Source organism: Anticarsia gemmatalis, chromosome 7, assembly GCF_050436995.1.
Source record: "Anticarsia gemmatalis isolate Benzon Research Colony breed Stoneville strain chromosome 7, ilAntGemm2 primary, whole genome shotgun sequence".
Lineage (NCBI taxonomy): Eukaryota > Metazoa > Arthropoda > Insecta > Lepidoptera > Erebidae > Anticarsia > Anticarsia gemmatalis.
In genome coordinates this window covers 14179834-14192183 of record NC_134751.1, presented here as the reverse complement: position 1 = coordinate 14192183, position 12350 = coordinate 14179834, and the positions used below count along the sequence as shown (strand labels likewise).

At 37.0% G+C, this 12350-nt stretch overlaps 2 protein-coding genes across 2 annotated transcripts; one reads left to right on the top strand and one right to left on the bottom strand.

The window, feature by feature from the left end:
* Nucleotides 1–8: 8 nt before the first annotated feature.
* Ype (yippee zinc finger protein) lies at nt 9–1467 on the top strand. Its single transcript, XM_076116249.1, has 3 exons — nt 9–212; nt 556–715; nt 1026–1467. The coding sequence occupies exons 1-3, from the start codon at nt 95–97 to the stop codon at nt 1111–1113; spliced, it is 366 nt and encodes a 121-aa protein (XP_075972364.1). The 5' UTR covers nt 9–94; the 3' UTR covers nt 1114–1467.
* Nucleotides 1468–2184: 717 nt separating this feature from the next.
* Nucleotides 2185–11887, bottom strand: csw (protein tyrosine phosphatase non-receptor type corkscrew). The gene is made up of 2 exons (XM_076116246.1): nt 11609–11887; nt 2185–10113 (listed from the first exon to the last, which is right to left on the bottom strand). Exon 2 carries the CDS (start codon nt 10004–10006, stop codon nt 8108–8110), a length of 1899 nt encoding a protein of 632 aa, XP_075972361.1. The 5' UTR covers nt 10007–10113; nt 11609–11887; the 3' UTR covers nt 2185–8107.
* Nucleotides 11888–12350: the final 463 nt, after the last annotated feature.

Genomic DNA, 12350 nt, shown 5'->3' with positions numbered 1-12350 from the left:
CGAAATATTTGCCGTCAGATAACAGCTGTTGTGTTACGACGTCCATATTGAATTATTGCTTGTGATTGTTTTGAAAACAAAGGATTTTATCGAAATGGGCAAAATATTCCTGGACCACATCGGTGGTACACGGCTATTTTCGTGTGCTTCATGTGATGTGAATCTTACGAATCGCTCTGAATTAATCAGTACTCGGTTCACGGGGGCTACAGGTAGGTACTGGTTTTATAATATTTACAATGGTTACTACGTTGTTTTGATTTTGTAGAAGTATAATTTTGATCTTAAACTCATAGATACGGATATACTTTAGTAGAATACCTAGATATCTTTCATTTAATCAATGTGCTTCTTGGATAGTAAATGAAAGTAGGACATCCAAGTTACATGTATTCGTGACTGTCATATTTTCCAATGAACAGTTGTGATTCTTTGTAAACATACCTACCTACGTATGCAAATGTAGGTACATCAGTAGTAGACTGTTTAAACTCCTCAAGTCACCACTGTGCCACTATCTCTGATGATAAAAGTAAAAAAACAATGTTGTTTAAGGTCGCGCGTTCCTGTTCCACAAGGTGGTGAACCTAGTGTACTCGGAGGTGCAGGACCGGGTGATGCTGACGGGCCGCCACATGGTGCGTGACGTCTCCTGCAAGAACTGCGGCACTAAACTCGGCTGGGTCTATGAGTTTGCCACCGAAGAGAACCAGAGGTGACAATTTTTATACTTACTGAAGTAGACATCGAAATGCAGGTTTAAAAAGTTCAATTTCTTTCTATGAAATCTCTACAGCTTCTCAACTGTCATCTGCACAAGATTTAATAATAATTATTAATCTGAAAGATTTTTATCCCGTTTTCAACTAATCTGCAATCACTTGAAATTGGTCAGGTATGGTCTTGTGTATGTCAATCAATCAATTTTTGATGAACTTTTACGACTTTAAATCCAGCCAAGATAGTTATATAAATGCTACATACGCATCATATTCAAAACTAATAAATAAAATGTAAAATTTCAGATACAAAGAAGGTCGCGTGATACTTGAGAGAGCTCTAGTGACAGAGAGTGATGGCATTGAAGAAATTCAAGTGAACAGTGATGACTAGAACATCTCACTAGCTACTACAAATTATTGTTACATTTTATTTAATTAATTATAGGTTAAAAACTGTATGTTGACTACTTGTTATTTAAAATAAACACAACTACTTCAAAACAAAGTATCTGTCAAAACAAAACAAAAGTCTGATTATGATTCATCCCCATAAATTATGAGCAAACAAACTAATTTTGTGTCATTTATTACTTTAAATTGATAGGGCTGATATAATATTCAGGTGAAAAATACATGATTTTGTGTATTCTTTAAATTGGTAAAAAGCAACATTAATACAAAATATATAATAGATAATAATATAGTTATAATGTAAGTTTAATAAAAATTGACAATAGTTGTCTCATATTTGTTTTTATTTTGTAAATACTACTAAATTTCAGAATTTACTTTTCGACTTTGATCGAGTACCTACTTCCTTTTATCTTGAAAATTAGTTCTTGTAAAATACGCTAGGGGGCCTAATGTATTTTTTAAGATCTTTTCTTCTACCGAATTCTGGCAGAAATATCGTTTTAAAAAAAAAGGTTATCTTTGTATAGAATTTTTAAACTTATTTTTATTCAGTCACTTTTGTTGGCGACTATAATTTTACAAAATGCGTCATTCTCATTATTATTAGTTTCCTTATTTTGCTTTTTGTTTATAATTTAATATTCCTGTACGATAACTACTTGTATGGTGTAATAATAAGGTCACCATGCCGGTACTTAGCGCCTATTACGCGGGAATTCTGTGTTTGAACATAACTTATAACCCACATCGTTGATGCCTGACTATTAATGAGTGTGTTAAGAATTGATATGATTAATGTTTTGCCACTAGGATTACTACACAAAAAAGATTTCTAAATATTAGCAACTTTATAATTGATTCAGGGATATTTTACATAGAAAGTTTATCAGCGCCCCTGGCGTATTTATCGAGTACTATTTTTTGTTACACGATCATGGTAGGTTGTACAACCTGAGTGTAGGAATATGTGCTATTGTGTATTAGCTTGTTATCGCACGATGAAAATAAAAAATGGGTTTTTAGGGAAGCACAAATATATAAAGTAAAGCACAGTTGATATCACATTTTATTGATAATTTATACAATAAAACACAACATATATTTTTATCAGACGATAAAACTTTTTCCACTACCTTCATGCGATTACTTTAGCAGTTTTACAAATTGGAATAATAGTTTAAATAAAATGCCAACAACATATAATATATAATAGCTCTGAGTTATTCGCGCAGTGATAATTACATCACACCTCATACATCGTCGTGTTCAACTCGGTTCAACACGCACAGGACACAGGGCCGTAATAAAATATTAAAATTCGTGCACTTTGTACACTAAAACATTTTTAATTTGTTTTAAAATTTAGTTTTTAAGATAGATTTCTTTTTGTGCGGTACTTGGAGTAAATTGCAATTGAATCGTTTCCACATACGAATCGACAGTTACAACAACTTCGTTGTATTTCATGTCCTGATAATTATATTAGTTTTGTGGGTCATATACTAATTCTTATTCTAATTATTATACTTAATATCATTTCGTAATATAATTATCACTGCTTGAACGTATCTATATATACATATCTACTTCATAATCTACGCGTACAAACAAAAAATAAAACATAAAAATAATGCACCATCTTTACCATCAAATACTTCACATAAAAAGCACCTCCGATTACACGTTTTGACAAGAATATAAGATTTAAAAATACAATAATTTCTCCGTCGCCGTCGCCTCGCTTCAACTAGTAGATACTACTCAACACAAATATTTGGTGTAAAATGTATACAGCAAACGTATAGTTTTTGTTCAACCGAAAGGAGAAAATATATTCTCAAAGAATAATTAAATAATAGATGAGTACCAAATTCATTTAAATGGATTTAAGATAAATAATTTATTATATACAAGTAAAGAAGAAAGAAAAAAGGCTAAATCGTAGTAATGAACAATTTACACCAAACATTATTTTAACTTCATGAATATACATATTATTTTAAAGTAAAATCGAACACAGTTCTAATGTCGACAGCAGAATTGTATTGAAATATATAAAAATAACTAGCTACAGACATTTTTCTCAGAAATATAAAACGATTGCACATAGTCCTTACTCGATTACGGGAGAGCGTATGTGAATTATACAAACGAGGTTCATTATTTAATTATTTATCATTCCAAAGTCAATTTCACATGTACCTACTTATTTAAATATAATCTATACTAATCCAATGTCTGTATAATTGCATTTTTATATTTCTAGTGGCTAACTCTAAGTGCATGTAACGTTGTGTACACTGATGTAGCTATGTACGCTCGAGGACTTACAAGTAACGTGTATTGTTGTATGATCCCATGATCCCTCGTCCGCGCTCATGCGACGCCTAACACACTCGTATTATTGCAATCATTATTATTATAATAGAACGTAATCCTATCGGTCGCGACTGTACAATTACACTACAAGGAAAATTAAGGCACCAAAAGGTATCTCATATTGGCTTTGTTTGTTTGTAATTATAGCGTAGGTAGATTTATTTAGAATTTCGTTTACTTTTTGCTTCACGCCAAAGGAGAATAGATACGATTGTACTTGACTGACCTAATTCTTAGTAAAAATGTCTTTGCACCACTTGACCACGATTTGGTAATATTAGTTAAGTTTTTAGACAGTATTAGGTAGCGTAGCCCGTTGACAGTTTATTAAACATTAAAGAATAATATTTGCACCACGGTATACTAAAAGTGGCAGTATAACGACAAAACACAGTTTAACAATGAGTCACACCAGCACATCAAAATATGACTATTAAACATAATGCATTAAATTTGTGTACTTATGCTGATAATAATAGTTTTTGTTTTATCAAAATCGGGTCAAAATTACCGAAGTTACAGCGTTATAAAGTTTCACTGCATTTTTAAATTTGCGTTGCTTCGCGCGCTATGCGCTGACGTCACGTCGCGACAGACACGCTTGTTCGACTGCGGGTGATGCGGAGTTTTGACTTGAAAAGTGATTTGCACTTAATATTTAAAGAGTCTGTGTATGTGTATGTGTATGTGTTATAAATTTAATCATCGTGTTTTTTGTAAAATAAGCCTCCACTAAGATATCCTCGATCTCGATCGCCACGCACACAATCATCAACTAGACCCAGGTAAAGAAAGTTGAACTCGTATACTACTAATAATATTATTGTGTGTAGTTAACAATAAAATTGAAAGTTTGTTACAACTGGCATTACAAATAATGAGTGTTACGTACCTACCAAGTGTAAATTTGGAAAACATAGTTTTAATATAATATTATAAAAAAAAAATTGTCACCCTGCGTCTGATTTTAGTCAGGTTGATGGCTATCATATGAACGCATGAATCTACTCTGTAGGATGTCTTATATGATTGGGTGTGTAATGAGAACTTTTAATTAAACAATTTAATTTTGATATTATTAGATTAAATAAACATGAGTTCTTTTTTCAAAACAAAAAACCAACGCCAACTCAACCGCTGCGCTCGGCTCGCCACCGCCTGTGAGGTCATTGAACTGCTCATTAAATAGTACCTATCCACTGTTTAGTAGAAGTTCATTGCTAGCTAGGTATGAACATGATATGGCATCTTGATCTTGAGGAAGTGTTCAAAAGGCAATAAACTTCTATTTAACATTTGCGCTTGACAGTATCTGAACCGGGCTTTAAGTTTTAGATTAGGTGTCTCTTGCAAAAATATAAAACAGTTTAGGTACATAGTACAGAAAAAAACATTTTTTGGGGTGTTTTTTCACTGGACTTAGTACACATAGGAACAATACAATATTTTCTAACCATATTGTTTGTCCACTATAAGCAAAACAAATTATTTAAAGCGAAACCGCGAGAGACAACGAGCCTATGTAGGTATCGGCAAGTACTAACGAAATAGCAGTGTCGTGAGATGACGTCACACGTCCGTGCGGCCGCTTCGCCGGAGTTTGGCGCGAAGGCCATACTTTGACGTTTAATATCTCGGTCATTTTTGAAGATACGAAAAAAATAAAAACAGATTTTTCTACCTTGAAGTACCTAGTTTTTAAATATGCTCATAACAAAAATCATTGGTGTGACTCATTGTTATGGGATGGCGCAAGGGAGACGCTGTTATACGAATCGTGAGGATAGATAAAAATAATATTATTAAATACTATGCAAGGGCAATAATTGAAAATATTTAATTAAATCGCTCTATACAATGAATTTTTGAATCCAGGCGAAGGTGGGCTACTTATAAAAATAAAAAAATAAATAAATTTAACCCATTAATGTCCCACTGCTGGGCAAGGGTCTCCTCCCGTAATGAGGGAGGGATTAGGCCTTAAGTCCACCACGCTGGCCAAGTGCGGGTTGGGTTAGCTACTTATAATAACATAATAATTTTCATAGTTAATAACAAGAAAGCGGTTCAATTTGACTAGCACACTTCCTCACGTAATCGTCGTGACTGTAGATATCAGTCAATATGAACCTGAGCAAAATGGATACATTATTAGTTGTAACAGTAGATTTAACAGATATAAAATAAATATAGCACCATTTAACTCAATACATTTCAATTAGTATGTTCTGATAGTTTCAGTAGTTAACAAAATGTAGAGCGGTCAAGTTGCCTAGTGCCGTGGTCGGCATTATCGCTTATAGCTATTAACAATCAGTCAACTTGTGCACAATTGTAGCCATTCTCCTTCAAGCATTTTAATGTATAATTACAAATAGTACATAATATCACACTTCTATTAGAGTGGGGTAAGCAGACAACGCACACTCTTGTCTCTAACACTCAGTCGTCACTCACTCTCGCGCTCCCACACCTCGCTGTGCTGCGGACACAGCGTATCAATATCGCTTCATTCATTGTAACAACGGGAGCGAGCATACTTTACATAAATTTGGTCTCATTTCAGCATCTTATCTTGTAATATCTTTAACATAATATATTAGTCATAATATTAAAGTTTGTTCGTAACGTTTATCCATTATCCATCTACAGATAAGGAAGCTGTCCGAGTTATCGCCGATTAACAATTACATATTTATACAATACAGATTATACACAGCGCACTAACGTAAAACAACAACATATATGTATCTAACAGCTAACTGCTAACATCGATATATTAGGCGTCGCACAAACCTATCGCCGCGACGTATCAACATTATATTCAACGTGTACGTTCACATAATCATTGTACAACTGTCCAAATATAAAAAATAATAACATTATTTCAATTCAAACTCCAATTCGAGATCACGTTGAAGTCAATCTCCTGACTTTCGTGTAGTGCAAAATTAAAGCAACAGTGTGATAAATTATTCAGGTCGCCGTTTTATACATAACTTAGAGGTTTTAATTATAACCCTTTATTATTATTATCATCGTCTTACAACCTTCGTGGGTACGGAGCGTGTGACGCACCGCGCCGCGCCCGTGACACGCGGACACACGTGACACACGTGACACACGCGACACACGCGACCGACGTGACAGACGTGACAGGACGAGTGCCGTGAGTATTGAACATCACTCGATAGGAAGCTATAATTAATTGGCCCGCTACGTGTCGCACTAAGCGCGACTATTGCAACAACTCTCAACAGACTAAGTCAAACATGGAATTTACTGATATTTCTTATGTATAACAATTTACAATCAGCTTATTAATTACAATTTGTACAATGTCTTATACATAAGCATAGAATATGTCGGCACCTCGGCAGTCACAGGCCACGCCGCGCCACACGATATACCTCACTAAATCCGGACGAACGCCACTTATATCATAATTAATTTCTCTCCGAACTCCGAATACTTAATCAGTTATATTTTAACTTAGTTTTACAATATCCCTGTAGAACATAACTTGGTAGAGCCCTGTACCAAGGTATATTCGTGCGCGGGAATGACGGATTTGTATCGTAGTCTCTCAGTTACGTCTAGTGCTTATTATAGTCGTAGACAAGTGTCAAACTCATTACGTAACATTGTAACACTACATAGACAATGTGGACACTACAGACAGAGACAGTGTATGAACTGTACCAACAGCATGAACACATACAAAATAATAATTTAGACACCAACAGATATGAACATCTTGCAAATATACAATATATTACACAAATAACTTTGTTTTCATTGTTGTGCGTAACATTACGTTTCGTTAAAATATTTTGTACATAAACATAGTTTGAAGAGTACTCTCAACTGTTTGTATACATTTACTTAATTCATTCAAAAGTGAATACTGTTGCTGACATACACTTAGCGACAGCTGTACTTTATAATAATAATAGTATTTAGTAAATAATATTGCTATATTTATTATTTTCGTTAAGATTTATATAATATTCATATTCATCTGTTGAAACAAAGAGATATGGCATTAATTTTAAAAAGGTACATAGTTGGTTATTAAAAACTCTTAAAATCATAAAAAATAATGGATATGAAAGTATTCGTCTTACGAGACACGCTTAGAGATTTATTTGATAAATTAATTATATGTATTTGATATAGTTAATTGCGATGGTTATATAATAGTGCTACTTGAAGTACATTATGTTTGAAGACATTTCTGTGGGTCGCACGTCGAAGACAGTTATTTACAACCTACAGCACTATAGTCTAGCAATCAACAAACTAATGTTCATAACACGACGAGTACATGAGCGACATGACGTCGCGCCTCGTCACACACTACAACAACGACACGCCTACAGAAAAGCCTTTAAACATAATGCGCGTTCCTCGTAGATGTATTAGTACCATGGTGGATAAAATTTCATAAAAAGTTCAACACTTTACAATAAACTGACACTTTAGCAGCACTTAATCGATGAGTCGCCGAGAACGTGCACCTAGCGTGTCCCGTCACACACGCCCACGGACTAATGTCTGCGAAAAAAGAATTTTCGCTTTTTAAGCACCATTCATAAAAACGGTATAGGATGAGTCCGCACTCGCGGCGAGTCCTGGGCGGGCTCGGGGCCGAGCCCCACGCGCTGCTTCTCCGTCTCGATGAACTCGAGCACGGCCATGTAGATGAACTTGTACTGCGCCTCGTTCTGCACCATGCCGGAGCGCTGGTCGCGGACCATCTGCACGGTGCGGTGAATGTCGATCTCGCAGTCGAAGCCCTCCTTGCGGATCTGGTCCAGGATCATGTCGATGACGATGAAGGTGCCGGTGCGGCCGATGCCCGCCGAGCAGTGCACGCACACCGCGGCCTGCGCCGGCGGCTCGGGCGCCGTCATGATCTGCTGCAGGCGGTAGTTCACGTCCAGCAGGATGTTGAGCACGCGGCCCGGCTCCGACGGCACGCCGTGGTCCGGCCACGCCGTGAAGTGGAAGTGGTAGATGGTTCTCTTCACGTCCTCGTCTACCCGCGTCATGATGAACCGCCGCAGCGTGTAGTCCGGGGTGGACGATTCGAACTCGTTGCAAATCGTGAATTTCTTATAAATCTCGGTTTTGTTCAGTTCGGGCCAGTACCGCTCACACTTGACCTTGCCGCGCTCGATCTCTTTGGTCGTCATGATGATGATGCGCACGTCCTCCTGCCAGATCATGGACCAGAACGGATATATGGTGGTGGAGAGGCAGCCTTGAGTGGCGATATATAACTTGTTGTACACGTGGTCTACTACTCCGTTCTCCGTCTCCTCGGTCGATTTGGGGATAGTTGTGTTCACGTAATTAGGATTCGATCTGATGAGCACGCTCGGTTCGAATGGTGGTAAAATTTTGCCGGTGCCGGTGCCGTTGCCTGGATATTTACTTGTGGGTGTCTCTTCAGAAACGATGATCGTGTGAGTCGGAGACGACTTTTCTTTCTTAAACGGCGTACTCTCTCTACCTAAGGTTCCATTGTCGTAGCCATATTCATGTTCTGGACTCGCGTCCATGATGTCACACCGAATGTAATTAGCATTGATATAGTCGGAGCCGGGGGGCGCGTCTGGAGGGATGTCCCTCAGAACCACTCGCGTACGATCAAATGGTATTATATTTTTGTATCTATTTTTCCTTATGTTCTCTGGTTTAGATCCTTCCATTCTATCAAACAACTGTAAGTTTTCCATCATCTGCAACGTTTCGAATTCCTCCCAGAAGCCCGCCTTGTACGCCATACTCTCAATGGGACCTTCGTTCTCTTTCTGCAGCTGTTTGACGCGCGTGTGGAAGTGCCTGACCTGTATGCGCGTGGCGTTGAAGGGCTGGATGAGGCGCAGTACCTCGCCCGTGGTCTCCACCATGGGGAAGTTGCGGTAGTGGTCGATGAGGCTCACGAGGCTGTCGAACTGCTGGCCGCCGCCCACGTCGTACTTGTCGTCGTGGCGGCGGATGATGACGTGCGTGACTCGGTCGCGGGTGCGCACCGACAGCACGAAGTCGCCGGGCTGGCGCTGCGACTCGCGCACCAGGAACGAGCCGTTCTTGCCGTTCTCGAGCATGATACGCTCGGCCTCCTTGGCGGTGAGCTGGCCGTGGTACCAGCGCTCGGTGGTGGGGTCGGCGCAGTTGAGCGGCGTCTTGAGCCGGATGATGTTGCCGTTCTTCTCGCGCAGCTGGCACTGGTTGTCCATGTAGTACTGCACCAGCTCGGAGAGCGTGGCGAACTTCTCGCCGCCGTACAGGTCGAGGAACTCGCCGTTGTTCTGTATCTTGATGTGCGTGACCTCGTTGCCGCGGCGCACGGACAGCGTGAAGTCGCCCTTGTTACTCATGCTGGGCCGCGCCAGGAAGTAGCCGTCGTGTCCCTGCTCCATGAGGGTCTTTTCTGCGTCCACGCCCGACAGGCACGGGTGGAACCATCTCCGTGTGATCATCTTACACTAAACACAAGCACCACTTCGATACTTACAACTACACTTCACTAGATCACCGTGTGTTTACTTTGCCTCCGGGTTCCTCTCCAAAGTTCTTCATTACACATCTGAAAACAGATAACAAATACATTAATATATAGTGGTCTAGTTATACATATATATATATATATGTACATTGTACAGGGGAAATATATTGCTGTTAATTATTAACCTATTATATGTATATATTATTATCAATGTTTGTTTTATCATTTTCCTTAAATTGGCAACAATATTTACACTATAGCTAAGTAGTTCAATAGCATGATGGGAGTGAACCCGAGGCATGAAGGCTCATGGGGTCAATGCAATTTCTAACAAGAGTATGTACATAAAACATAAGTTATCAGATACCTGGTCTGTTTTTGATATTAATAGTATGATTTACTGAGAATCATTCAATAGTAATTATATCTTAAAATAATGGTTGTCATGTTACATAAAAAAAACAGAATTAACTTATATTGTACAATGGTACTCAGAGTAAATATAGTAGATATTAAAATATATTAGGTATGTATTCCTTATAACCGGTAGTCCTGTATGGCAAGATTTATGATGTCAATGATGCAAGGAAAGTTTGTAAAAATCGTACCAAGTGAAATTTCTTGGTCACTGCCTAACCCTATAAAAAAAGTGTATAGCCACAGTTTCTAAAGTTGGAATGGTTGTTATAATTGGAATTTAAATTTAATAATGAATTATTTGATTTTGAATTAAATAGTTCACTAAATTCATAGAGAGAATATATTATGAGTTACCCTATTATTTACAAACAAAAGGAATAAAAACCGTTTTTATTAGGTCTTTTATAATGGGATCACCTTTTTCATTTTTGAAAATAACTATTAATTTATTATAAAAAAGAAGTTTAATTGAGGGACAAGTCTTTGAATTAGAAGTTTATGTTTATAAGAGCCTACATTGCTCTGATCATAACACAACAAAACATGCATACAATAGTGAAACTAACCATATTCCATATTCTGCATAATGCATTGAGTCACATCACTAGTTCAATAACAATCAAACATATTGTTTGTGTGGATGCATCACAGGGACCAACAAACTAACACTTGTTATATACAATTACTGTGACAAAGTTATACTAAACCTACAAGGGAGATAATAAATATTGTTAAGGAAAATACTACATAGTATCAATGTACATACAAACTACTTGGTTTATGTGACTGTACAAGAAGTTGCCAGTGCCTTACTATATTGGGATAAAGTTGGTACATCTATGCATTAATACTGTCAGCACTGTGTACAGTAAAAATTCGCTACACATTAGTATTATCTTCAATACAACAACTAATAATTCACATTTATATACTATGCTTGAACATTAAATAAATAAACAGTAATTAAAAAATTTTGGATATTACAAGAATCGCCGAATGTGATTACTAGTATTACAATATTGTATACATTCACTGTATTTAAGTACGTATTGTTATACGCACGGAACGAATGCACAAAGGTATCCCTAGATAGCTCTGTAGTGAGAGTATGAGATAAATTACATAGTACAAATTAAGCGTAAATCATTACACTCACCTCAGAAATACACTCTACCTTCTTACAGTGAACGATATCCCTCAAAATAGGAATTATAATGTATCGAAGTGCTGTTGCTATGCTGACACTTTACTTTTTTAAGACACTATTTTCAAGGGCGTGTGCACGAACAAACATATACAAGTACACTGTTAACAAAAGGTAATATTAAACTTAAAAATTAATACGATTATGTATAAGTAAACGAAACCAGTAGCGGAAAAAAATAATCCACACAAAAAGCAGAAAATGAACGCCGTGCCTAAGTTGCCTGCACAAATGTCAGTTTTAATTTTTTTTACACTAGACCTGGCCACAGATAATAAACAAAAATGTTGTTCATTCGATTGCAACGTTTAGTTACTCGATTGTAAAACTAATATTTTAAATAATGATAGTGAGTAGCAGACCCGGTATCTTTATAGGCATAAATCAACAAAAAATATGGTCAATAACAACTATAGTAATGGGATATTAAGGCTAAAAACCACGTTTTATTTTGATTACTTTGTTAGCCTGTGGTAGTACCTACCTACCTGTACAAGCACTTACCTAAGTATAATAATATAATATATGTATAGATAGAACGACATTGAAAAAATGTAGGTACATTACACTATGCAATGGTCCTTGTGATTTTTAGTAGAGTAGATTGGTAGGTAGGTCCTAATCAACGCGTCAAAACGCTTGTGAATCTTGCTCTCTACTTTCCCTTTCGATAGGTATATGAGATATATTATAC

Coding starts and splice junctions, on each gene's coding strand:
- csw (XM_076116246.1), bottom strand. CDS start 10,006: ATGATCACACGGAGATGGTTCCACCCGTGCCTGTCGGGCGTGGACGCA.
- Ype (XM_076116249.1), top strand. CDS start 95: ATGGGCAAAATATTCCTGGACCACATCGGTGGTACACGGCTATTTTCG. Junction 213..555: donor TCGGTTCACGGGGGCTACAG/GTAGGTACTGGT, acceptor ATGTTGTTTAAG/GTCGCGCGTTCCTGTTCCAC. Junction 716..1,025: donor GCCACCGAAGAGAACCAGAG/GTGACAATTTTT, acceptor GTAAAATTTCAG/ATACAAAGAAGGTCGCGTGA.